This window comes from Cavia porcellus, unplaced genomic scaffold (assembly GCF_034190915.1).
Source record: "Cavia porcellus strain 051 isolate PalLab524CR breed Dunkin Hartley unplaced genomic scaffold, mCavPor4.1 scaffold_11, whole genome shotgun sequence".
Taxonomy (NCBI): domain Eukaryota; kingdom Metazoa; phylum Chordata; class Mammalia; order Rodentia; family Caviidae; genus Cavia; species Cavia porcellus.
In genome coordinates this window covers 4,218,563-4,245,622 of record NW_026947494.1, presented here as the reverse complement: position 1 = coordinate 4,245,622, position 27,060 = coordinate 4,218,563, and the positions used below count along the sequence as shown (strand labels likewise).

The 27,060-nt window shown below is 46.9% G+C and overlaps 1 protein-coding gene and 1 long non-coding RNA gene across 2 annotated transcripts in view; one reads left to right on the top strand and one right to left on the bottom strand.

The window, feature by feature from the left end:
* LOC111753967 (uncharacterized) overlaps positions 1-12,867 on the top strand; it is a 42,693-nt gene extending 29,826 nt beyond the window's left edge. Inside the window, exon 6 of the long non-coding RNA XR_010050388.1 lies at positions 9,279-12,867. This is a non-coding gene — a long non-coding RNA (uncharacterized LOC111753967). The remainder of the gene's footprint in view (positions 1-9,278) is intronic.
* Positions 12,868-14,644: 1,777 nt separating this feature from the next.
* LOC134478046 (uncharacterized) lies at positions 14,645-23,625 on the bottom strand. The gene is made up of 2 exons (XM_063257946.1): positions 23,064-23,625; positions 14,645-17,674 (listed from the first exon to the last, which is right to left on the bottom strand). Exon 2 carries the CDS (start codon positions 17,605-17,607, stop codon positions 15,733-15,735), a length of 1,875 nt encoding a protein of 624 aa, XP_063114016.1. The 5' UTR covers positions 17,608-17,674; positions 23,064-23,625; the 3' UTR covers positions 14,645-15,732.
* Between the last annotated feature and the right edge of the window lie 3,435 nt (positions 23,626-27,060).

Genomic DNA, 27,060 nt, shown 5'->3' with positions numbered 1-27,060 from the left:
AGTCTGACCTCAGATGCCCAAGCCCAGGGCCTGAGTCAGAGCCTGAGACATGGTTGCTGAGGACCTCGGCTCTTTCCAGCTCTCCTCTGCCTTCCATTTCTCCCTCTTTTTCACCAGCTGGACTGAGTCTGAGCAGGCTGCCCACCAGGATTCTGTGCATCATCCTGTGGGCCTGGTTTCTACAGAGCTGTGTTCAGCCCTTCTGTTCCCTGGTCTTAGATTCCTGTAAGCTTCACAGAGGGTGCTGGCGTGGGAGCAGCACTAGCCTGGTACCCACACATGGCACAGTCTGGACCACAGGGTGACAGAACCAGGCTTATTTCCATGTTGTGATATGGTCCTGTGAGGGGTCCATGAATGGTCCGTTGGGTCCTCAGAGCCTCATAAGACAGTGAGCATCATTCTGCACGTTGGGGCTGCTTCAGGGTAGATGGAAGACTTGCCATGTTGGTACTTACAAGCACATTTCACTAAGTGCTAAATAACTATTGTAACTGCATTACCTGCAGCTTACTTGATTGTTTAATTCAGCCTGTTGAGGAATTAATTACTATTTAATCAGCACTGTCGTGTGGAGGACAGGCGTAATCACAGAGGCTCTCTCTGGTAATGACATGCTACCATCCTTCCTCTCAGGCTGATGTGGTCTAACGGCTGGAGCCCGTGTTCCCATGAGCCTCATATCTTCTAAACCCCAATGGGTGAGGCTGGGTGTTTGCAGACACCTGTAGGCTTGATGGTGGCTGCCCAGTCCTGGGTTCCCACACCCTGCAAGTGTCTGCAGCTGCAAGGACGGGAATAGACCCCCTGGTGCATGTGGCTGCAGTGGAAGCCTGCAGTGGGGAAGTCCCAGGAATCAGAAAACAGAGCTGCATTTTCAAACCCCAGCGGGTCAGTATTGCTGGGAAGGCAAGGCCGATGAAGTGCACCGAAAGCTGCTTTGTCAAAAGCACTGTAAAAAGGATGAGAAGACAAGCCACGCGGAGAGGATGTGGCTGAAACCTGTGTATCTGATAAAACACACAGAGAATTCTTACAACTCACAGATAACATGGGAGCAACAGGGCCAAAAGGAGTGAGCCAGAGACCTCAGTAGCTACCTTACCGAGAGGGTGTTTGGAAAGCAACCGCACTGATGGGGAGACATTCAGTGCTTCAGAGAAGCACAAATTCCAGCAATGGTGAGAGACTGCCGTGTGCTGATCAGAACACCCAGCTCTGGAACGCTTACCACAGTGACATGGTGAGGATGGGAGATGCAGCGACTCGGGCACTGCAGGGGGGAGTATGTCATGGTTAAGCCCCTGGGGAAAGGATCTACGTACTCTCTCCTCACCCAATCCAGCCATCGAACCCTTCAGTATTTACACAGACAAGCTGGAAACTTATGTTCACACAGAAACCTGTACCTGGGTGTTTATAGCAGCTTCAGTCATAACTGATCAGATTTGGAAGCCATTGTGTTGTCTCTCAGTAGGTGGGAGTGGACAGCGAAACCCTGTATATCCAGACAATAGAGTATTATTCAGTGACAAAAGAAACATAATTGACAGAGCCATATTACTGGGAAATCTTTGCATTTAATAATGTATAGGTGCATAGTTGAGGCTTTTTGTAAAGATTTAACCTGGACTTTGGATAATTGCATCAGATGAATGCATACATAGGCAGACCCTGGACTGGGCAGCCGGTATTTGTCCTGTTGTTGGGAGGTGGCTGGAATTATTGTCATACTGAGGAGGAGGATGTGGGCTCATGGGCGGGCTTTCAAGTGTCCCTGGGCTCTTGCTGGTGAACAGGATTCTGGAGGAAGATTACTGTGAACCTCTGAGTTCTGTGAAGGGAGTGCACCCTCCACCAGCTCTGGGGAACCTTGTCTCCTGGGAATGCCTGGTTTTTCCTGGGATTGGCATAAGCGGCTGACATCAAACCAGGAGATGCCTAGAAGACTCGTAGGAAGTCTTTGCTCTGCAAGTATTTCAATCACATTCTACCTAAAGCATTATCAGTTAACCCTATTATAATGGCTATCATTTATTCAGTTCCTCATAACTGACAGGGATATTTAAAATGTACAACAAACCTGTGAGACTGTATTGTTCTCTTTCTCCTATAAATGAGCCAGCAAGGCTCAGGAAGGTCAATGACTTTCCCAAGGTCCCATGTTGACAAGGATAGAGTGGGGACCGCAGTTCACATCTGGCTAATTCCAAAGCTGGCATAATTGGCCCTGGCTTCCTGTAGGTCCCCATTCTGATCTAATCGGCAGAGGGAAATTCCTGCCCAGACAGTCAGAATCCTATCAACCACCCGGAAGATTTTGTTGACCATTTTCAAAACTACAATCAGATCAAGTTAAATTTTAAAAGTTTTCTGTGCATACAAAAGAACAGTTTGAGGACCAGAAAGGCCCATGCAAGTATGCAGTAAGAGAAAGCTCAGATGTTGCGGTTCCTTTGGCTAACTTGGAGTAAAGGTGTTCAATACTTACAGCAGCTGATTATTGCCGAGGGATTTTCATCCAGTCTTGACGGATCATAAGCGAGCAACTTAGATCACTTTTGGGAGGTGATATTGTTTTTGATAATGGTAGCTGGTTTCTCCTGCAGGGCATTCCTGGCTTGCACCCTGCAGGGGGCTCCATGCCTGTACTCTATCTTACTTGAATGCCATCTCCTCAAAGGGCCTCCTTCTGCTCACAGACGGCCACACCGCGATGACAGGCGTGGGAATGAGCTCTCCCCACCCCCAGAGCCACTATTTCTTCACGGCAGTTGTTCCCAGTCAGTTTCTTCATGCATCTAACTTTGTAATCCTTAGCTTGGCTCAGGACATCTCGGGGTCCTGACAGCTTCCACAGTGCTCATCAACACGGAGAAGGTCACAATCTGGGAATTGGCATGTGATACAGAGACTCTACTACCAAACTTCTCTCTCTACTCTTGGACCCAGAGAACCCAGCCCTCCTCCAACAGCCTCCTGACTTCCAGGGCCTCTCACTGTCGGGGCCCCTCTGGTGTGACCAGCTGAGCCTCCTTTCCTCTGGCTTCCCCTCTTTGATGGCTGTGTGGCTTTCATAACCACGTAGAATAATCACATAGGTTTTTAGACAGGATTCCAGATCCCTGGTCTTCTTCTGCTAGTTTTCCTGTGCTGCTGAGGGCAGAGCACTGTGCTAACTTCGGTTTGCATTAAGCCTGTATTTCTTATACACACAAAAAAGCGGTCTCCTGTACGAATGCCCACTCAAAGCTCTTCATGACAACATCCTTCTGAAACAGACTCACAGGGTGCACAAGAGGAGAATGGTGAGGTTTGTGCCCACGAGGTCACCTCAGTCTGGTGCAGCCAAATTCAAGGGCACTCTTAAAACAGGAAGTGAGAGGTCTTTGTCCAGGCCTGGCCTGTCCACGTGCAAGCACTGTGTGAATTTTGTGTCTTCTTTTCTGCGCCCGTCCTCCATCTCCTCATCGAGACTGCTTAACAGGCTCAGCCTTCACAAGATGTCCTGGTCCTGACTGCTTTAACTCACACGAGCCTCGGGAAAATACATAAACTGCTCAGTGCTCATTTTCATATTCTAAAGTTAAACAAAGCACAAGAAGTGCTCTTGGCATTTGATATCGACATATAGAAATGCCTCATGTCTGTAAACTTGGGATCAAACCTTAACCTCCCTGCCTTGTCCTGTGCTGCCTTCACCTCTGAGATTCTAAGAAGCAGGAGATAGCTACTCCTTTATACAGGGAGTTAATTTTTGTATATATTATTGGTTTTTAAATTATTTTCTCAGATCATACTCCAGAACACAGGGAAGGAAATCCCATCTGTTTGAGAACTGTCATTAATACAGAGTGTTTTGGCTTAGGCTGGGAATTTCTCTGTCGGCACAGTCAGACACTAAAGGTTTAATTCACTTACTTTTCGCACTGTGGCCATCTGGCATCTGAATGCCACATCTTATTTGAATGTAGGAAAATAAGCTAAAAACTCCAAACTGCAAAACCTCTTTCTTTAACAGCAAAATAAGCAGCTGACTCATTTCTCTCTTCTAATTCTGACTCTCCGGACTCCTGAAATTTCTGCCACCTGGGATGTTTTTATTACTACTATTGCCATCAGAAGAGGGATATTGCTGTCTCTGTACCGTCAACGCCTTACGTCTTATTAAGTCTGAATTGCAGAATGCATGAGAGATTGTCACAGATTTTCATAAAAGCAAGTCGTAAGAGTGCCAGGAACATCTAGGCAGGTGCAGAATTTGTGGTATTGGTTAAATGCAGTTTAATTTCAAGATCCGAAGACTGCCATTTTCTGAAAAGTTCAGGAGAAGATCAGATGTTTGCTGCAGCGGGAAGTGCAGGACGCATAAATTAACAGGGGAAGTCTGCAGACGGGATCATTCTGAATGCACAATAATCTGTATTTCAGCATTTATGGTTGCCTCACAAATGAGAAGCAATTTCAATTCTGCCATCCCTGCAGGAAAGGCTGACGTGTTTTGGCATCTTCATTTAGAATAGTGTGTGCTGTCTTCAACAGGGCTTTTTTTTGCACTGTATTTGTTGATCTATCATAATGAGAATCTATAATTCAAAGGAAATCTTGGGTTCTGTAGCCGGGCACAGGGTACAGTGAAGTTGAGAATATATTTTCCAAGCACCAGACATGGATTATGATTTTCATAATGGCCTGCAGCTTCCTGTAAAATGCTTTCTATTTATTGAGACTAAATGTTAAATTGTTACCAGTGTATTTGTTTGCATTTCTCAAATTATTATTTTATGGAAAGAAATGAAGTACGGATTGCGGTTGTAAAAGCTTTCATACTAAGCATCAATTCAGAGCAATGTGGCTGTATTCAGTGTTTCCAAGCCTGGAAAATACCTTTTGCTGTAGCCTTTGGGCCAGACACTAGACCACGACATGGGCTGTGCCCCTGGATGGTGGCCGTGAGCAGTGTGAACTCTGGGTGAGTGTGAGTTAGCAGAAGAGGTGTGTGCACGTGTGTGAGTTCAGTGTGCGCAAAGCTGGCTTCATGTATAATTTGACTGTGCTTTCTATGGTGCCTAGTGACACTCCTTGTCTCTCTCTGGGGATGAGCCAGATTGACTGTCACTAATCTGCACCTTAAGGTCCTAAAATCCAACCACATGTGTGCACTGCTGGGTGGGCAGGGGAGCTCTGGGGACAGTCTTGAGCCCTAGGAAACAAGAAGGGTCAAGGTCACTATGTGAGCCCAGGCGCACCAGAGGAGCCTGCTTTTGTGATTACTCTAGCTAAGCTGCTCCCTGCATGTGGCCCATCTGAGATCCCTGAAGTTCTATGAGACCATGCATGAGTACCTGTGGCTGTCCTTGTAAGACAGCACAAGGTCAGAGGCTTTAAATAGGAAGCGTCCTTCAGTGGTGGAGGCCAGGGCCATGGACGTTTCCCTCTCAAGCCTTTAGTGAAGATAGTGACGAGTACTTCCTTGCCTCTTTAAGCTTGGGGCATTCACTGGCAATCTTGAAGGTCCTCAGCCTTCCTGGAGCAGAGTGCTTCCAGCCTCTGGCTGCATCTAAACAAAGAGCTCTCTCTGTGGGTGCTCATCCAAATTTCCTTCTTATCAGGGTAAAAGCCTTTGCACAAGGCCTGCCCTAATCCAGTTTGAGCACATCTTAACTTAATCACGAAATGACCTTGTCTTTTTCAATAGGAACCCTTCTTCTATGCATGCCGCAAACTGAAATTTTAGTACTGCAAGAAAAATTACAGAAGATGAGCGGTCAATTTTGTCCATTGTCATTGAAATGTCAAATAGACAATGCTCTTATTTGTAAATAGGTCAAATTCACATTTCAGGATGCCTTGAATTTGTTGGTGGAGATCTATTCAGCTCCAAGAAAGCCGAGGTGGCCTTCCTGGAATTAACAGTGTCACTTCTGAGCTGAGGCACTTACTAACTGATATGAGCCCCACAGTTCCCTTTTGTCCTATTGGTGGTTCAGGTGGTCAGTGATGTGCTGGTGGACCCTCACTGCATCAGGATTCCTGGGCCTCTGTGCAGGAGCATAATGCCAGGTGGAGACTTGGACTTGCAGTGGACACCCAGATCGAGTGCAAAGCAGACTGTTCCTGTGACAGCTCCCGAGTCAGTGAGCGGGGATGCCATCTGGGGCAGATACGCCTTTTGACTTGCCTCCAAGCACCCATGTCCTCTCCTCTTCCAGCTCTGCACTGAGCTCAAGGTATAAATCCTGTCTTTCCCAGGGATGCACGGTATGGCGCAGCACTACCTGTATGGTAACTTGGTGAATCCAGGTAATTTTGAGGTCACTGGTGTGTCCACTGACTGACTGAGGTCATGTCTTTAATGTCAACCATAATAATGACATTATTTCCAGATTAATAACTTCTACTGACTCTTTTTCTTCTAGATAGTTTAAAATATAAGTGGAGGGAAATGGTGATACTCCTATTTTTTTTTAATACTAAGAGAGACATTATAGCTACAGAACAGAAAATTAGACATACAGAAACCCACATTAGTAAATAGCCTTAGAGTATAAAATAGTACTAGTAAATTGTAATAGTTCACATTTACACAGAACTTACTAAGTTGCAGGGATTTTTCAAAGTATATTATGTCTGTCTGTCTGTCTGTCTATCCATCATCTATCTATCCCTCTGTCTACTGACCTATAGACCTATCTAATCTAAGCTCTTTTGTTTGGTTTCCCTTCTCAAGAATATCCTGTCTCTTTCCTTATGTTTTAAAGATACAGAAAATGAACCACAGAGGTATCAATTACCCTGTCTGTAATGAATGTTTCCATAGTCTTTGCACTTTAACTGTAAATTAAATATGATACAAATATAATTTTTATAATAAAAATACTAAAATGTACTTGCTAAGATAAAAATTCTAATTGAATGATTGGACAAAGTACAGAGAGTGTTCACAGTACAGAGAGAGGGATGAATGATTAAAATGAAGTTTGAGTAGCCTTTCCCGGGGTAGATTAAAAAGTTCTTCCTCCATTCACTTTCTCCCTCTCCGTTTTCACCTAACGCATTTAAGTCTTAGTGTGTGTATGGTGTGAGGTAGGGATCTGGCTGATTTTTCTCACCATTGACCCAGTTTTGCCAACTATTTACACTGAACAATATTTCTCTATGATTTATGGGGCAATTAAGATCATTTATGGGTGATTTTATATTTGAGAGCCTGCATTCCTTTTCTTTCACTATTTTCTTGGCTGTGCTTAGTATTAACTCATATTTTTATTAGTAGGTATTTGTTAAAAGTCTTAATGATTGAACATGATAATTTCAAACTGTTTTACAACTTTGCTACTTGGGAATGATATTTTATAGTGGTACTTAGGTTCACAAACAATTCTTTTCATGATTCTAGTTGCTAACTGAATTGACTGAGAACCAAATCAAATTTTCTCATAAGATCAACATTGAACCTAACACTGAATCTCATTTGGTTCTTCTCCACATTTGTTATGGAGATGAACCACATAATTATTTTATTCCTATAACCTTCCTCAGCACTCTTATTTAGTTCAAGTAAGTTGTTAATTAGGTTGATTTTTCTAGGTAAATGTTCATGACTCCTTGAAATAACAGCAGCTATTATTCCTTCCCTAACTTTATACCTATTATTTTTGTTCTCTTAAAAAATGTTTAACAATAGAGGTAATCATAAGATTCTTTCCCCATCATAAAAGAAATGTCTTTTCTTTTTTCTATTTGATTTTACAAATTTGATGAATTTCCACATCTACCTATAATTATTTTCTGCATGAATTGGGATAATCATGTGATTTTTGTCTTTTAACTATCATGTAATAAATTATTAGGTTTTTAAAATAGTAAATCACCCTTGCATTGTTGGGATGAATTCTTCCTGCTTATGGTATTTTATTTTTATTAATATGCTGTTGAACTTTATTACCCATTATTTTATTAAGGATCTTTATATTTATGCTAATAAGTAAAATAAATTTTCTCTCTCATGTTGGTTTCCTTAGTTTGGAAATGAATACCACAGTAGCCTCATAAAATAAACTAAATTTCAAGCTTTGTACTTGGGTAAAGAAGAAATGAACTGTTTCTTGAAAGCTTGGTAGAAAACACCTGGGAAGCAAGCATTTTATTTTATTTTTCTAATAAGAGAGGCCAACTTATTTAATGTTAATGAATTTTGAATTTATATCAGTTATATGGTACTTAGCATTAATTTGATCTTTTATATGTTTCTTGTTAACTAAGTTTTCAAGTTCATTACTACGAAGATTTTCAAGTTAACCATTAAATATTACTGGTAATATTTCTGTAATTGTTTATAATCTATATTGTGTCAAATTATGTTTTTTGTTCCATTTTGCTCTGTATTTCTTAGTATCTGTCATGCTCTATATTCTAATGTATCACTTTCTGGTTTTTTCTGTGATTTAATTCTCTATGAGTCTGCTGTTCTCTAACCTTGCTGCGTGTTTGTATTTTCCTATTTTTTCTTGTGTCTACATGAACACTGCTTCCGGTTGACAGTCAGTTGACAGGAAGCTGATTTGGATGCGCTTCATCTAAATCTGAGAGTTTTAGAAGTGCCCAGGAAGAATCAAAGATTACCCTGTAAGGTGTTACTTCATTTCCTGCCCACACAATTTCAAGCAGCTGTCTCTGAACTCATAGTCTAAGCTCCCTTGTTTGGAAACCAAAGTCAAAGTGGCATTTTCCTCAGAGGGTTATCATGAGGTTCAGAAAGATTAACAGAGCTCTAAGCCTGGACCTGTCTCAGCATTACGATGCTCAGGGAATGCGAACAAATGATGGTGGTGACGGCGGTGACGGCAACGAGCATTGGTCTGTGCTGTGGTTTTGATCTTACTGGTCACCAGAAAGCTCATAGGTTGAAGGCTCAGCACCCAGCTGGTGGCGCTCGTGGGAGGTGGTCCAGACCTTAGGATTTGGGTCCAGTGGGAGGAGTTGGATCACTGGAGGTGTGCCTTTGAAGGGCAATTTGTGTCCCTGGCCCCTTCTCCTCCTCTCTTGCTTTTTGTGCCATGAAGGTCACCTTGTCACAGGCCCACAACAATGCAGCCAGCTGACAATGGACTGAAATCTCTGTAACCCTGAGCCAAAATAAATTTTTATACTTCTAAATTTTCTCCTTAGTTATTTTGTCACAGTGACAGAATGCTGACTAATAAAAGCTCAACTGACTTTTCAAACATCTTTTTGGATCTCCTTTGATACTAATGTCCATGTTACTCCTTCCCTAGGATGACAACCTGGCTCTATTCTCCAGCTCTTGTTTCTGAGGCCACAAGGCCAGTTCTCACAAGTGAATGAGAGGCAAAGTGGCACGGGTCATTAAGTGTGAGTGTATCTCCTCCAGCTTCTCCAGGAGAAGGAGGGAAAGAAAGAGGCTCCTAGAAGCTGTTAAAGATGTGAGGGGAGGAGCCCTCATACCTGAGGCTGTGTGACACTCTCCACTCTTCCTGCAGAGATGTGAAAACATGAAGCAGCCAATGCTCACTAACAGCTCAAGCCGAGAGGATATAAACTCTTTGGGGTTGCTCATGGAATGTAGTTCAAAGAGCTCTTGAACAGGAGAATTCAGAATCTGATGTGGTACTTTCCACTTGGCTCCATAAGAAGCAGGGGCTGATATACTGGGCCTCCGGGTATTAAGCCGGCATGTTGCTAATTACCTTCTGCCATCAAGGAGTTGCTGAGATGCTGCCTTCTCAATTTGGTGTGCTCCGAAGAGCCTGTTTAAAATTGCACCAGCTCTCTATTAAACCCTTGCACATCCTTGTTTTTGTTCTGTTCCATTTTACTTCATATTTTGTGCAGTTCCTTGTATATTGTATCTGGGAGGTTGCAAGCTGCACAAGGCAAAGGCATCTATTTTTCCACTGAAACACTTCAAATTGCTTGCAGGCTGCTGTGCACACAGTAGCTGCCTCGTAATTAACCACCAGCGACCATGAGGCTTCATTGTCTACGCAGAGTATGCAATGCTCAGCCTCCTGCAGGCTCTTTAAACCTGACCAAAGAGCCGGTTAACCTTTGGATGAAAGCAGATTGAATTATTCTTCATGACTGTGGCTTCTTCCTTTCTTTATTTCTAAAGACATTTGTGAAGACTCAGGTATAAAACTATGTGGTCTGAACTGAATATAGTGTTTGTCATAAACTTCTTATTTATGGAATAAAGTAGGCACACATGTGCATAAGCCTGGAAAAGCAAAACAATTCTATGTACTCAAGTGCATTTATTTACATGTATTTCCTAGTGTAGTTTGAAATCCCTACAAATTGTGGAAATTTTTTTAGTGCTTATGCTGCTAATGCCTTTAGAGGATGGCTTTGACTTGTTACTCAGCTATTCATTCAGGGAGTTATTTCTGAATATCTGTTTTGTGCCAAATTCTGCCCAAAGGCAAGAGAGCATTCCTGTAGCCTATGTGCAAATCCACGCCTGTGTACAGGGGATTCTTCAGCAATGCATTTGCATATTTCTGTGAACTCAGTTGCCTGTGATTTCAAATTCAGGAGTCCTAAGAGTGCAAACAGTTGCATAGCATTCTGGAGGGATTAAAGATGCGATCCTGTAAAATCAGATACACTAAACTTGAGAATTGGTAGGAAACGGTTTTCTACTTCACAGAGAAGTGGGGTGGGGTGGTGGGATAGAGGATGAGTTTTTGATTTCTAAGAGGTGAAGTTCTAAGTATTTACTATATGCATTCTAATCCTACAACAAAATCATAATAACATTATACAAATGTGTCAACTAAGTGAGTATTGTTGATAGACTTAATAGACAAATTAGGCCCAAAGAATAAAAATGACTTTAATAAAACAGTCCCTCCTTTATGAATGCAAAATTTCTATGACCTTGAAATCCCCCAGTTCACTCATAAACACAACTGTCCTTCACAGTGACCTAAAACGTCATGATTGTGTGGCAGAAAACTACATCAGACCGCCTGGTATAGAAAAATAATTGTTTGTCGCTGCTTTTATTTCTTAGTGGTAAAATGCTAATATCCTCCTTTACCTGTGGGACACTGTCAAACCAAAGCTATTCTTCTAGGTGCTCGAATTGTGCAAATATTGGCTGTGATTTCACACAGTAGAAATCATCCCCTACTCGAGGGGCAGGAAATGGGCTCTGGGTGTCATAGTTACTTTTTACTCATTGCTGAGACAAAATACGTGATGCCCAAAGTTGGGAAAGGAAAGGTTTATTTTTACAGCTTTTGGAGGTTTCAGTCCATACTAGTTGCTCTAAGAAAGGGTAGCATGGCAGGGCCGCAGTTTATGGCGGCTGCAAACAGCAAGGCGGAAACCAGCAAAAGAGTGAGACACAGCTTCTTCCTGCCATATTGTCTGCTGGCTCCACCCCATGTGGGTGTAGTACTGACACCATCAATCCAAGCACTAGGCAGTAACCCAATCACAAATGCAAATGCAAGAGGCCTAGGGGCCACAGACATAAACCCTGACACTGGGGTTCCAGGACTCCCAAGGTCCTCATGTCTCACTGAGGCGGGGAGGCCCCCAGCACCCACCAGCCCCAGAATATGCCTCAGAAAGGGCGAGCACAGCCTTGCAGTTACTGGGGTGGTTTAGTGGTCAATAAGAGAGGAAGCCAACAAAGGCCTGAGCCTAGCCCGGGCTTGCTGCATTCCAAAGGCTCTTTGAAGGAAAGGCGACTGAATGACAAATGGCAGGTTCCTAGGTTCCTTTCAGGGTGATGGTTTGGAGTTGGGATTCAGCAAATCTAGGAGCTAATTTTAAAGCATGTTTCTGGAAGCCTTGTATTTTGAGATGAATCCCTATCCACACTGAATCATGCTGTGGGCTGAGGAAGCTTGGGACTTCCAGGAGAAAATCCTGAAATCCACTTTATGCCATGGAAATCTGTAAGCTTCATTACTATCTGAATGACATATGTCAAATAAAATATATGGAGAACTACCTGTTTTTGGATTTTTCTCCTCTGTGCTGGGCCCAAAGGACAGAATCGAAATGCAGTCACTTGTGTTGAATGACAAGTAGTCAAGCGAGACATTGAAAAACAGGAATATCCCTGAACAGATCATGCTTCCAAAGCAAGCCAGCAAGCAAGCAAACAAACAAACAGGAGATTCATAACAACCAACTGAAAGGGCTCAGCCTGAGGCAGCGTGGTGAGAAGTCTCCTCCGCTCTGCCCATGTTGAGCAGTCTGCATTTGGTACGGTGATGTTTCTTGGTTTTTCCTTGAGCTACTTCACAAGAAATGACTGTTCAGCCACCATAGGAGAGACTGCCTGACTCAGGAGTTGCTCACGGACCCCAATTCAATGGGTCAAGTCAGTCTATTGCGGGTTAAGTCTTCCGACTGTGGAAGCACACATCCACCAGGAAATGTCCAGGCTGCTCACTCCACTTCTGAGCGCCTGCCAGTGAGTAACAAGGTGGGGACACAAAGCCGTGTGACCTCCATGAATGTGGGGTGCTCCTGTGTTAGAGGGCAGCATGACTTGGCGGATGTAGTGCTTTTAGAGGTTGTTTTGTGCAGGCAGTGAGCACACTTGGGCATCATTAAAAATCAGCATGAACACGTCCTCCTTGGAAGATGCTTTTGTGTTTGTATTTGCCCCCTCCCGATGGGGCCTCTGGGAGGAAAGCAAGTCTTCGCGGTGTCCAGATTTCCATGCAGACTTAACAATCTGGCTGCTGATGCTTTTGTTTATTCTGCAGAGAAATCCAACTGGATCCACAATGGCAACTATGCGTTATACAAATATAAACTTAAAATACCGCTTTTTGTTGTTTTAAATAAAGATGCTTCATACGCCATGCTAAACTCAAATGTTTGTATTTGGGCAGATTCTTTGAGGCCTGACTCCTTGATTCCCTGTGATCTTTCCTAGTGGGGTCCAGGACCCAGGAGGCGGGGAAAGAGGTGAGTGGGAGCTGACGCTACGCTATCGCTAGACCAGGTTGGCAGATAAAGGTTATTTTATTTCTGGAAATTGAACAATGGGAATAACAGAGCAGACACTGCATGGCCACATCTATGCAGCTGAAACCTGTGGCGAGGCTGTTTCCATGGTAAGTGCTTGGCCTTATTCATTTGAGCCAAGTCACCCTCACGGCGCATGGGGCGAAGGAGACAGCCTGGCCCCACTACGCCCATGTGGCCCATGTGTGGGCTCCTTGAGGTTGAGCAGGGGGCTGTCAGCGGGTCCTGTTCACATCTGGGCCTAGGAGTGTGTCTTTTGCCAGGGAGGAGTCAGGGATGACTGAGTGGAGTTAGGCACACCCAAACTCTGCACAGGCAGCAAAGAATCCCTGAGTTTCTAAACAATTAAAAGAAACAGATTGAAAGCCCAGTTTTCTCTCCTCCAGCTCTGATGATTTCAATTGGAACATAGAGGGGAGATAAACAGATAGAAAGGCCAAATGGGAAAATTGTTACAGAAAAGTGAGTGTAGGAAGAATTCATCAAGCTGGTTGCACAGGGAAAACACAAACCAGATTTGCTACGGTTTGTGTAAGCCAGGCAGAGCAGCTCTCAGGCCATATTGGGCCCCTATCCTGTTGTCCCTCCCACCCACAGCTGTGGCCAGATGCTCAGGAGTTTGGAGTCTCCCTCCAAGTGCCCAGCTTCTGGCTCCCAAGCTGACCTCTGCTTACGGGCTACCCCCCTCCACCCCTACTTGTGCATTCTCTAGGCTCTGCTTGGATTTTCTTGTTTTTCCTTTTTGCATCTCTCCTGGTCACACAAGTGCTGCTTCCTGATCGTTGGCAGTGACAGGAAACTTGAGGTCCTTGCATGGCTCTGAGAGCTGTAGAAATATCCATGGGAGAATCGGATGTTCAGGGAAGACATTGTAAGAATGCGACTAAGGCTCATGCTCCAGGGCTACCACCCCGGGCCTGTGATTTAGTTACTCCCTATATCACTGTACAATACCAGACACCTCCCTCAACTGAAAGAAGGAAAGGTTTATGGGGTTCACAGCTTGTAGAGGTTTCAGTCTACTGTTCACTGTCCCCAAGGCAGGACAGCATGGCACAGGGATATGGAGGAGGAATAGTAGGCATGGCAAATGGGGAGCAGAGAGAGAAAAGTGAGGGGTCTGGGAAGGAGATGAACCTTTCCAGGCCTGACCCTGGTGACCCACCTTTTCCTACGAGACTCACCTTCTAACAACAAGCCAGCTATAAATCCCATAATCCAATCGTCTTCCAGATGTCCCACCTATGAGTGGTGGAGGCCCTTGGTAACATCCCACCTCGTGTGCATCCTTTTATGCAAAATGCGTTTAGTTCATCTCTAAGAGCTGCCAAAGTCCTAACAGTTTCAGCATTGCTGAAAAGTTCAAGTCCAGAGTCTCCTTTGAGACTCAAGACAAATTCCTATCTATGAGCCTTAAACTTAAACACTGCCAACAGACAGTGACGCAGGATAAACGTTGCTATCCCAAAAGGGAGAAACAGGGAGATAAGAAGCATTGGAACCAAAGCAAGGCTGAAACCTGGCAGGGCAAAGATTAAATACTGTAGCTCCACATCCAGCATCTGGTGTCGGTGTCGATCCCGGCCGGCAGGAAAAAACACACGACACGAGTAGTCGGCGGATAGCCTCTGATTTATTTTCTCTCTCCGTACGCCCTGTTCCGGGATCTCGGATCCCGCCTGAGGGAAGCCTCCTCTGGTCCGTTCCCTACGGCTCCTTGTGTGCTTCTCTCAGCAGTCCCTCTTCTTGGTATGTGTCCTCGCCCCAGGGGTGGTGTCAGCATATATATGGACACATCGACCAATCACATCAAAGTAGGCAAGACGAGCTGATTGGCCAGCGTCAGCTGTTGCTGGGCAGACTAGCTTACAGGGCGTGTTGTTTACTAGCTAGGGAGCAGGAAATGGGCGCCATCTTGGCATACTCGATGGGAGGGGTAATCTAGCTCAGGCTTCACTCCTCACCACAGGCCTCATATCACTCGGTCGACGGGAGGGGCAATCTAGCTCAGGCTTCACTCCTCACCACAGGCCTCATATCACTCGGTCGAGCTCCCAACATCTCCCCCTTCTTTATTTATTAAGATAGTGTGGTCTGTGGGTCCATGTGAGGTGTCTGGGAGTGGGCCTATTTCGCAGGCCGAGGCATGAGAGAATGTAGAGGTCTATACCCTGCTGTGCATCACCTTGTCTCGTACATATCCTTGCGCCAGGACCATGCTCAAGGTGAGTGGTTCATTTTTTCGCAGGGCCAGGCTTTTGTGAACCGAACCTGGATGCATATAGACATTCATTCCTGCCTTCCCCTCAACCCTCGAGGCGGATGGCACTGCAGTACCCTTGGTCTCGCATCTCAATGCCATAACTCTCACTCCCTAGAGGACCCTCGGAGTAGAGCCTGTCTTAGGTTGATCAGGAGAACTTCTCCCGTCTTACCCGTCGTTGGCTTGCCCACTCAACTCTTAAAGCTTATATCTTGGGGGAGACACGGAGGGGTCAGCCGAGTGACATTTGAGGAACCGCGTAATTACTAATTACCAACCATAATCCCCGTTCACTACAATCACTAATTACTATTTTCTAATTATCAATGGGAACACGCCTTAAGCGTGGGGTCCTTCTAGTCTAAGTTCGCAGCCGCGACGGGGAAGGAGACGTACGTAATAATACTAGAACATCCGTAAGAATAATGGCGAGGGCAGCCACGTACTGGTTAAAGGAGCCGTGCCTTTCTAGCCTGAGCCCAGAAAACGCTAGGTGTGGAATCCCCTTGACTCTGGGCCAGCAACATCATCAATGTCATATGTGTCTTTTGGGTCGCCCTTATCGACCGCAGGCACCTAAGAGTCACGAGAGTGACAATCACAAGAGCAAGAATGATCCCATACGCAAGAAGTGACGAAGGTTTGAAGAAGGAGCCTATCTGGCTTAGGACATCATCAAAAAAGGAGGCTGTAAGTATAGGCACCTCTATCTGATCTAGCTGCCGGATAGTCATATCCAGGCGCACGCTAGCGTTCCAAAAGGAAGAATTATAGGTGGTGAGAACATAATCCTGAAATTGCCTGTAAGCCGAACGGTTGACCTGGATGGGGGTAACGCACAACTGGGTGAATGCCCATCTGGCGTCACATAAATTGTTAGCCACCTCCCAGAGTCCCTGGACTTCCTGAGCGATTAGGTCGATCTGCTGCTGTAACGCCATTATGGCGTTGTGCTGGAGGAGGTTGACTTCTTGTTGCTCCCTCAGCGCCAGGGAGGTGGTGTCCGTAAGATTGGTAAAGGCCTGAGCCGTCAGCGTAGACTGGGTCAGAGCAACGGCAGCCGTCACAGCCGTCGCAGTCAGAGTCACGAACAGTGCTGTCAGGGCCGCTGTGATCCCAAAATCTCTCTTACGTCTGAGCATGGGTAGTTGGTCCTGCTGATAGACGGGATGAACCCAAACAGATTCGTTAAAGGGAACCCACATCAGTGGGGGTCGAAGAGCCAACATAGCATACGGGAAAGACCCATTCCAGCAGTTCCCTGTAAAGCATGGTTGGTTACTGCACTTAAAGGAGATGTCAGCAGAGAATACCCATAAGTAGGGCGGTTTTACGCATGCAGCCTCAGAATTAAGGGTGACATTGGTGGTTCCATTAGAGGCAGAAGCGTTAATAGCGAGCATGGGTCTTAAGTCCATGCAGGCTCCGGTGGAGAGGCACAACCAATTTTCATTAAGGGGGAAGGGGAAGCTTATTGCCCACTTGTTGTTCACTCTCAGGTAGGACTCCCACCAGGTCAACGCGAATATGTTGTTACTACCGGATGGAGGAGAGAACCGGGACCACCAAGACATGTTTAGATGAGTCACTCCCACGCCGTCGACAGTACAGGGCTGCCATGAAAGTTGTGACAGGTCCACCATCTGTCTTTTTCGGCTTGGGGACACACGGTATGGGCATGTGGGGAAATCGGGACGGGTGTGCATGGCTGCTCGGGGTTTGCAGGTTGAGTTAAAAGTGATGACTCCGCCGCTAAGTGTGCCAGCTTTAAAACATCCAGGCGAATGCAGGGATGGGACAGACAACCTCACCGTCAGGGAGGTATTGTACCATTTTACAAGGAGGGGCAGGAAGCTAACGCAGGATCCCCGGTGACACGAGGGGTTACTATTAGTGGAAAAAATGACCACGTCATTGGTGATGGGAAGGTCAAAACGTATGGGTCTGATGGTTAACGGTATATCTGGTATGCAAGGCAATCTGGCGGAGCAGTTTTTTGCATACAACTTTGGGAGAGAGGGGGCTGTGGTGGAGATAGCGGCTAGCGCTGGCGGATGATGTATTGCTGCCCACACCAAGTCTGCTCCTATTTCAGTAGTGGTGGTGAGCATCAAAACCAGAAGGAAGGGGGCTGCCGGAAGGCGGCGTGGCCTAGCCACTCTGGCTGCACCGTACCCTAAAAGAGAGCCAATTACTATCGAGAGCATAATCATTACTGTGTCCCATAAGTCATACGGTATTCCTCGGTCGAGCAGCAATATCCTGGTCGGACCGATCTTGATTAGGCTGTCCGCTGCCGTTGAGTTTTGGAGTGTCTCCTGCATTATGTTTCGTTGGATTCGCCACACGCGTCAGCCGTTCTGGGACCCACAATGGTTCTCGTCCTGGTTCCTGCGGGAAAACACAAACCGCACCTCGGTTCCAGCTAACTACTGGATCCGGGCCCATCCATTGTCCCGTCAGGACATCTTTCCATTTCACCCATCCCCTATTGCCAGGAGATGGATTACAATGTTCCATGGCCGGGGAGTGATTGTTGTTATTCAGGTTCAGAAAATTGTATGTGAACAGTGCCATGGAGAGCCGTGCCTTTGGGGGCAGGCCCTGACTTATTCCCCCTTTTTGTTTTTGTAGAATATCTTTAAGGCTCCTATGAGCCCTTTCAATAATTCCTTGACCTTGGGGATTGTATGGGATGCCATGTTTTAATTGTACCCCCATTTTTTCACAGAACTCATTAAAGGCTCTGCTTGTATAAGCTGGTCCATTATCAGTTTTTAATATTTTTGGTTTGTCCCATGCGGCCCAAGCTGTCAGGCAATGATTGATTACATGAGACACCTTTTCGCCAGTTTCAGCAGTCGCAAATATAATATGAGAGCAGGTGTCCGTAGAGACATGAACATATTTAAGAGATCCGAATTCTATCATATGTGTGACATCCATTTGCCAAGTGTCGCCAGGAATCAATCCCCTGGGGTTAACTCCCGTTGATACGACGGGTGTGTATGTGGCGCAAGAGCCGCATAACCGTACGATGTCCCGCGCGTCAGCCCTGGAAATGTGGTACTGGTTGGCTAACGTCCTGGCGTTGACATGAAATCTGTCATGAAACAGACGGGCTTGTTCTATTGAAGATAACATATTGAGTATCCACAACGGGCGAGTGGCCACGTCAGCTGCCGCATTGCCCTGTACCATGGGCCCTGGCAGGCGCGTATGTGCTCTTATGTGAGTGATGTATATTTTGTTGTGTCTATTTATCAGCAGAGTCTGGATAGACAAAAACAAATTAGTTACTTTGGAGGTTGGCTTAATCGGGCCCGCAGTCTCAAGGACCTGCATGGCATTAACAACGTATTTTGAATCAGAAACAATATTAAGGGCCCCTGGGAACTTCTCGAGGACGGTTTGTACAATTTGTAACTCTACCACCTGTGGTTGATCTGGTTCAAATTGTATGCTGATCGGAGGCATACCTGAGACCACATAAGCCCCTATCCCGGTTTTTGACCCGTCCGTATAGATCGTTGTTGCAGGAGTAAGTGGTGTGGACGCGGTGATTTTTGGAAATATCACCGGATGTTGAGTAACAAACTGTAGTATGGGGTCCCTGGGGAACTGGTTGTCTATCTCCCCAAGAAAAACACATCTCAGGATGGCCCACGTATCTATACAAGCAGTCAGGATTTTTATTTGAGAAGCGGTATAAGGTACCCGAATAGCATGGGGTGCAGAGCCAAAATGTTGGATAGCCCTGCCATGTGCCTCCAAGGCCAGGGAAGCGACCGTTTCCGGATAATGTTCGATAATCTTGGCAGGTGAGACCTTAGGGTGCACCCACAAAAGTGGTCCCTTTTGCCAAATCACTGCCGTAGGTTGAGAAACGGTCTGCAACAAGCAGACCTCAAAAGGCTGTTCTGAGTCAATTCTCCGCAATGCAGCTGTACTTAGGGCTTCCTCTATCTTTCTCAGAGCAACTCTGGCTTCCGGGGTGAACTCCCTGGGGGAGGCAATATCCGGGTCTCCTTTCAGGAGGTCGAACAGGGGCTTTAAGTCCGAGTTAGGGATGTGTAAATAAGGTCTGATCCAGTTTATATCTCCCAGTAGCTTTTGCATGTCATTCAAGGTCCTTAGGCTATCTGTTCTGATGGTTACCTTTTGTGGAGAAATCGATGTGGGGGAGACTTTGGTGCCCAGGTAGGTCACTATGTCTCCTCCCTGAATCTTGTCAGGGGCAATATGTAAATTTGCCTTTCTCAGGGCCCTGACCAATTGGCCAAGCATATCCTCCAACTCAGTCACATCTTTTGCACTGATTAGCAAATCATCCATGTAATGAATACATCTAATTTTGGGGAAGGCTTCACGCAAGGGGGCCAGTAGAAAATCAAGATACATCTGACACATGGTGGGACTGTTGGCCATACCCTGGGGTAATGTAACCCACTCGTATCTCTGATCAGGACTCTCTTGGTTAATGGTGGGTAGGGTAAAGGCGAATCTGTGGGTGTCCTCTGGATGCAGGGGGATTGAGAAAAAACAGTCTCTAAGATCTATGGCATAGACTGGCCAGGACCGAGGGATGGCTGAGAGGGCTGGTAGTCCCCTCTGGATCGCCCCCAGGGGCTGCATCTGTGAGTTGACAGCCCTCAGATCATGGAGCAGCCTCCACTTGCCTGATTTTTTCCTGATAACAAAGACAGGGGTATTCCAAGGGGAGGTTGACGGCTTTACGTGTCCCGCCTGAAACTGGGTTTTGACTATCTCAGTTAATGCTAAAAGCTTCTCCTTGGGTAAGGGCCACTGAGGCACCCAAACTGGATTTTGAGATTTCCAGGTGATCTTAATTGGAGCGGGCAGGAGAAGTTTCTCAGTGACCCCTAGGAAAAACCCAACCCGTGTCTACCTTCCCTTTTTTCTACAGGTACGGGGGATGTCCGGCCCTGCAGGGCTGCGCCCAGGCCCTTGCCGGGGACATATCCCTGATTTTTGAGTATCCCTTTGGCTTGGGGAGAGCAGGTGGATGTAAGAGTGACATCCATCTGGGTGAGAACGTCTCTTCCCCACAAGGATACTGGCAGCTGCAAGACAAAAGGTTGAAAATGTCCTCGGTGACCTTCCTCATCACCCCAAGGCAGGGTCACGGCACTAACCTGGGGGGCAGCCACTATCCCCAATCCTTGGAGTGTGTTGTCAGCTGTGTTGGTAGGCCAACTAGGGGGCCAGTCTTTCTTGGAGACGATGGAACGGTCTGCCCCTGTATCTAGGAGTCCTGTTATCTTTTTTCCGTTAATCCTGAGCGATAGCATGGGCCTTTTATCAAGAGTCATATGAAGCCCTTCAAAAATTTCCTTAGAGGAGCCAAGTCCCTGACCCCCTCTAACCCGTTGACCGGACCGGGGTCTCTCATGGAGACTGGGGAACAGTAAAAGTTGTGCTATCTTATCCCCTTCATCAATTACTATGGTCCCTATATGAGATTGTACCATGATTTTGATGTTTCCTAAATAATCTGGGTCTACAACTCCAGGGATCACGGTAAGGCCCCGGAGGGCTGTGGAGGACTGTCCAATCACTAAACCAACTAGCTTGTCGGGTAGTGGTCCTTTGGAGGTGGTTTCAACCACCTGAACGCCCATATCGGGTGTTAATAGGAGTCTGGAGGCGACACAGAGGTCCACGCCTGCTGGCCCGGGGGTGGCCCCTGTGGGGGGGTGCCATCTTGTGTTGTCCTGTCTAGGGAGTGGGGGCCCGTCCGTAAGGAGGGCCCCCTCTGGCCGTTTTTTGGCTCCGTAGTCTCCCTGCCACTAATACGGTTCCCCTGGGCATCAAAAATAGATCTGCAATCTTTTGCTTTGTGAGAACCTTTACCGCACCTTTCGCAGGTTCCCGTTCGTCTGTCTGATTCCTGTCTCTTGGATATAAACTCCCCCTGTCCGGTCTTGGGGCAGTTTTTCCTTATATGGCTGGGATCCCCACACTGGAAACATCCCCTGGGCTTACCAGGGTGATTGGTCTTCTGAGGCCCTGTCTGTTGTAAGGCGGCGGCTAAAAGGGCAGCCACGCCTGAGTTGGATAATGGCCCCCCTATTTCTCTACAAATTTTAATCCACGCCTCTATGTTTTTACCTTTATGGGGTGCTATGGCTGCCCTGCAGTCCTTGGTGCACTGTTCGAAGATTAACTGTTTAATAAGAGGAGCAGCAGCACTCGGATCTGAAAAGAGTCTGTCAGCTGCCTCCTGCATTCTGGCCACAAAATCCACAAAAGGTTCTGTGTTGCCCTGAACAATTTTAGAGAGGCATTGTGAGGCCACCCCTGTGTTGTTTACCTGCTTCCAGGCGCGGATGCCTATGTTATGTATCTGTTCATACACATTTGGAGGGAATCTAGTTTGATCTTGAGCGTACTGACCCTTACCCATAAGCATATCCTCATTTTGCCCCCTATGGCCCCTAGCCGCATTTTTTTCAGCCTGTTCGGCGGCAAACTCAGTATACCAGGCGCGCCAATCCAGAAAAGCCCCGGGGGCCAGGCAGGCTTTAGCCAGTTGGGTCCAATCACTGGGCGTCAGAAAGCCACCGGCAGACAAATTCTCCAACATAGTTATAGTGTAAGGAGCAGTAGGGCCAAATGTGGCAACCGCATTTTTAAGCTCCTTAATTTGCTTGATCTCCAGTGGTTCCCAGTAATTGGGTCCTTGGCCTTGCGCTAGGAGCACCGGATAAAGCCCACATTGTTCATACTCATTCGCCCCTTGAGGAATCTGTTCCATTCTAAATGTCCATCTACGAAAATACCTTCCCTGGGACCTTGGCATTTTTTCACAGGGTGGTGCCTCCCCATGAGATGTCTGTCCCTCCCTATCACAAAATTGTATCTCTTTGTAACATGGCCGACCAGTCTTTGGGGCACAAGATGGCGGGTCGCCAGGCAGACAAGATGGTGGCCCTACATGTGACAACGGTCCAGGCCACTCCCTCCATGGGGGGGGTGACGGAGGATGGCCCCAGGCCGCCATCTCACCACAGGAACCGGTGTTTGGGACCTCCCAGGGTGGCGCGGAAGGCTCTACGGCTTTCCGTTGGGGAGTGCTCAGGAGTTTCCTTCCCTTCTCTAGGTCTGTCTGCATCTTGACTAGGTCTCTACGTAAAGCTGCAAAGGGATTAGGGGGGTCACTTGCCTCATTGTCCTCGCCTTCCGAGGTATCTGAGCCCGAGGAATCCGAGGCAGGGGGTACCTCTCTCTTGCCTCGCTCTCGCGAGCGCCTCCGCACGCTCCCTGCGACGGACCCCTCTCGGGAGGACTCCGAACGGGCCCCTTCAAAAGCTCGGCGGGCCTGAGAGAGCCCATCTGCGCTATCCTTAGCCCCATTCCTCTCCCCTTTGAGGCATGAATGAATCATCTCCCAGAGCGGCCGAACCGAAAGTGGGAGTCGGCGCTCCTCTTCTGCTCTTTCTAAATCCTTACCTAATTTCTCCCAGCAAGGTAGGGACAAGTGCCCCGTCGGCAGGAACCAGGGTGCCGCCTCATCTACTTGTTGGAGAAACTCCGTAAGTGTCTTGGAGCTCATTGATATACCTGAAATCTTGAGCAGGTCTTTCACCGCTCTTACCAGTGACTTGGAACTCTTAGTGGGTAAGTTGCCCATGCCTGTCACTGAGGAGTCCGTTCTCACCGTGTGAGGCTAACCTGCCACATACACGTGAGCTTGAGGGGAGTCTAAAAAGCCCTGTAGGTGCGCGCCACCCAGAGCCCAGGTTTATCCCCTACTCACCTGTCCTGCAGAGCAATACTGGAGCGTCGTCCGCCTCGCCTCGGGGGTGATCAGTTCCCCGTACGGGCCACCAAATGTCGGTGTCGATCCCGGCCGGCAGGAAAAAACACACGACACGAGTAGTCGGCGGATAGCCTCTGATTTATTTTCTCTCTCCGTACGCCCTGTTCCGGGATCTCGGATCCCGCCTGAGGGAAGCCTCCTCTGGTCCGTTCCCTACGGCTCCTTGTGTGCTTCTCTCAGCAGTCCCTCTTCTTGGTATGTGTCCTCGCCCCAGGGGTGGTGTCAGCATATATATGGACACATCGACCAATCACATCAAAGTAGGCAAGACGAGCTGATTGGCCAGCGTCAGCTGTTGCTGGGCAGACTAGCTTACAGGGCGTGTTGTTTACTAGCTAGGGAGCAGGAAATGGGCGCCATCTTGGCATACTCGATGGGAGGGGTAATCTAGCTCAGGCTTCACTCCTCACCACAGGCCTCATATCACTCGGTCGACGGGAGGGGCAATCTAGCTCAGGCTTCACTCCTCACCACAGGCCTCATATCACTCGGTCGAGCTCCCAACAATCTGGAATAAGTCACGGCAAGATATGAGCCCCAAAAGGCTTGGGCAGTGCTGCGTCTGCAGCGTGGCTGGTGTGGTGGCCCTCCTGCCTTCTCTCTCGGGCTGGCTCTGCTGGCTGCTGTGGCTGTCCTCAGATATTCTACATTCCTGGCTTCTCCCTTGACTCTGCTTGCTGTCCATTAGCAGGAGTCTGTCTCCTCTGCCACACCATCCTGCCTTGGAGCCAGCTGACTGTGAACTGAAACCTCCACAAATTGTGAGCCAAAATAACCTCTGATGTGTTAAGCTGTGGGCGTTGGGTATTGAGTCCCAGGGACTGACACACTGCATGGCTCATGACAAGTGTCCCCATCCCTCTGGATTCCTGAGTCCTCACCTGGAAACTGCGATCCAAGTCTCGTCTACCTCACAAGCCTGCTGTGAGGTCCAAGTAGATCAATAGACCCTTTGCTCTGAGAGTAGCGTCTTGGCTTTGTGTTTCGGCTCAGCAGATGTTAGCCAATGCTGAGGACAATGACAGGGGTGGGTAGGAAGGGCCTCTCCAGTGCCCGAAGGAGACGCACCACACAGCTCTCCCTCAGCACTCACCAGCATCCTCCCTCTCCCCTTGCTAAGAGGATCGTGGGTTCCACTTTCCAGCTCTTACACTGAACAGAGGCTGAGTGGCTGGTTTTCACCAGTGGGTATAGGACAAGTGTGTAAAGCAGACAATCCAAAATCACTAAGTGTGGGGAGTCCACTAGGTGTGGGGAGGTCACTAGGTGTGGGAGCCTCCTCTGCCCTTTCTCTTCTCTGCTCACCAGAAGGCGGGGGAGGGGAAGGGCCCAGAGGTTGGTGGAAGTTTAAGGTCTCATTAGCTGCAAGACATTTCAGATATTCTATTGCATCTTAGTCAACTTGTAGTAGGTTTTGGTTCTCTGGAGCGGTAGGATATGTGAGTAACTATCTTGACTGTGTGTAATATCCGAGTACTGGCTGCCTTAAGCATCCATGGTTAGGCTGGACATGAGTTGTTTGAGACCCAAAGAGACCCTGTCAGCTTTGGCCCTGGCAGAACGCCCCTCCTGTGTGACTGTGTCTCACAAAGTGTGATCAAGACATATGGGGAATGTTTACATTTAAAAAAATATCATGGCTAAAGACACAGTACCACCCCCAGCCCCCAAACCCCCTGACACTCTTGAGCATGCCTGCTCTATCCTTGCCTCTTCCCGAAGCAGTTCCAGAAGTCCCCTTCTGTGAGCGTCTCTGTGAAGTGTGATAAAAGTTTAGTCAGTGCTGCTGCGAAAGCCATCCAACAGAAAGGGAGGCTCCTAACCACCAGTTTCTTACACTATAGGGAGACAGTATGATATTTACAAATGTGAGTTTGATTTATTTCACTGGTGAGGATGCCCTCAAGTTGCCTCCATTTACCTACAAAAGCCTCAAGATAATCTGAAAGAGTATTAAGAGTATTAAAACATACAGCAGGTATGAAAATGAAAGGGAAAGAAAGTGTTCAAAAGGAAAGAGTGACTAGGATAAGGGAAAGGAGGAAAGGAAGAAAGGAAAATATTATACGTATATAGATGTGTATATTTATATATGTATGTACATATACAAGTTAGATAGCTGTATTATTAATTTCTGTTAGTTCATCAAAAAGAACAGTTTGTGCATTTATTGTCTGATTGCTTTGTTTTGTGCCTAAATCTTGTAGCCTGAGCAACTGCTTCTAAGATAACAACATGTGATATATTAACTACAGTGGATTTTTGAAGTTCTGCATGACTTTTATCCTTTTTTTCTGTTTTACTTTTGAAAATAATAATTAAAAAACCCCACCATGATGTGCCTGCATCCATCTTATTCACCGGTTATGACACTCTGACTTCCAGCTCTTCCCCAAAGTCAAAATGACCATGCAAGATAAACATTTAGAATCTGTCCAGGACGCTAAGGCAGTTGCATAACCTCTTAACTAAGACCCTTTGAGAAAGGACTTTTAGGACCATTAGAAGCTGGCATGAACAGTGGGGTAAGTGTGTCTGAAGCAAGGAGGATTAATGGCGATGTGTGTTTTGTGGAATTTTTAAAATTTAGTGACTCACCGTAGTAGTTTTGATTATCTCACACTTGCAGCCTACCTGCTCTGCACCCCCTGTCACCCCAACACACCCTACAGTTGCTAATGCCAGCAAAAGACAGGGCCAGCAGCAGAATCACATGTTGCCCTTTGTGTGTGCTGCTCTTAAACTGGGTGGTCCACAGCCCTGAAGGTGATCGAGGGCAAAGACCAAGGACTCTCCAAAGGCTACCCCTCTCGGGGTCTCTTCACTCCACCTCCCTCTCCCCTGCCCTTCCTCCCTCTCTCCTCACCTTTCTTCCTGCGTATGCGTGCACTGTCCCTACCCGTGGGTTGGAGGGCTGAGTCCTCTGCTGCCTGCGTCCTTCCTGTTGGCTTCCTAGCCTCACCTCTGACCTCTGTGGGGCCTGTCACATGACCTTATATGCCCTGATCAGGGCTTTCCTAGGGAGAGGCTGTCTTGGGTCATGAGTACTCTGAACTGAGGATTTCAGATCAACTCATAAATAATATTGATAATATTGATTAATAATATTGATTCCATTGATATACCATCACTCCACCAACTATTACTGAATAGTTGATGCAAAAAATTACTATATATAAATCAAATCATAAAGAAAACCAAAAACCACAGCAACCCATTTCTTTCAACTGGAACACACCAAGCAGCCCAGAGGAGGACCCACATACTCAGTCCCATGTCCTGGGACTTGGGTTCTGCACTGGTCTCTGCCACCTCCCCACCTTATTCCAGTTTCCCATCACAGCCAGGCTTGTCTCATTTCTTGCTACCAGTGTTGGCCACCAAGCGATTCTATGAGAAGTCAGTGTTTCCAAAACAAAAGAGTACTGGCTAAAATCCATGTTGGTGCATGGCATATTCTTATGGGGATTCTAAGCATTCAAGTCTGCAGTAAAATAAGCTAAGTCTGAAGCAAAAAGATGAAATTTGCAGGTGTTTGCTGGGAAGCCAGCACCAAAACACTTTGTCCTTCAGATGGATATGGCACACGCAGACGTGGAATGTCTGATGGAGAAGGGCAAGTGCTGCCCAGGGCATTGGCACCGAGCTTTCTCTGAGCATGTAAGATGTGCACGAGGAAAAAAGGAAACACTGCTTGGACAATTCCGGAAATAATTCTGAATGCCTGATTATAGGCCGCCCCAGTCAGATCTGCCTACTTCAGCCTTTACAGTCCGTCATTTTAAAGGACTCCTTCTCCTTTTCCAGCACCTCCTCTCTTTTCTGCATGCTGTGAGCAGCTTCTTCTCTTCTACCCAACAGCTTTGATGACCTAGTGTGATTTTACCTACTGCGGAAGGAAATTCCACAACTAAGAGGGGCGAATCCACTAACT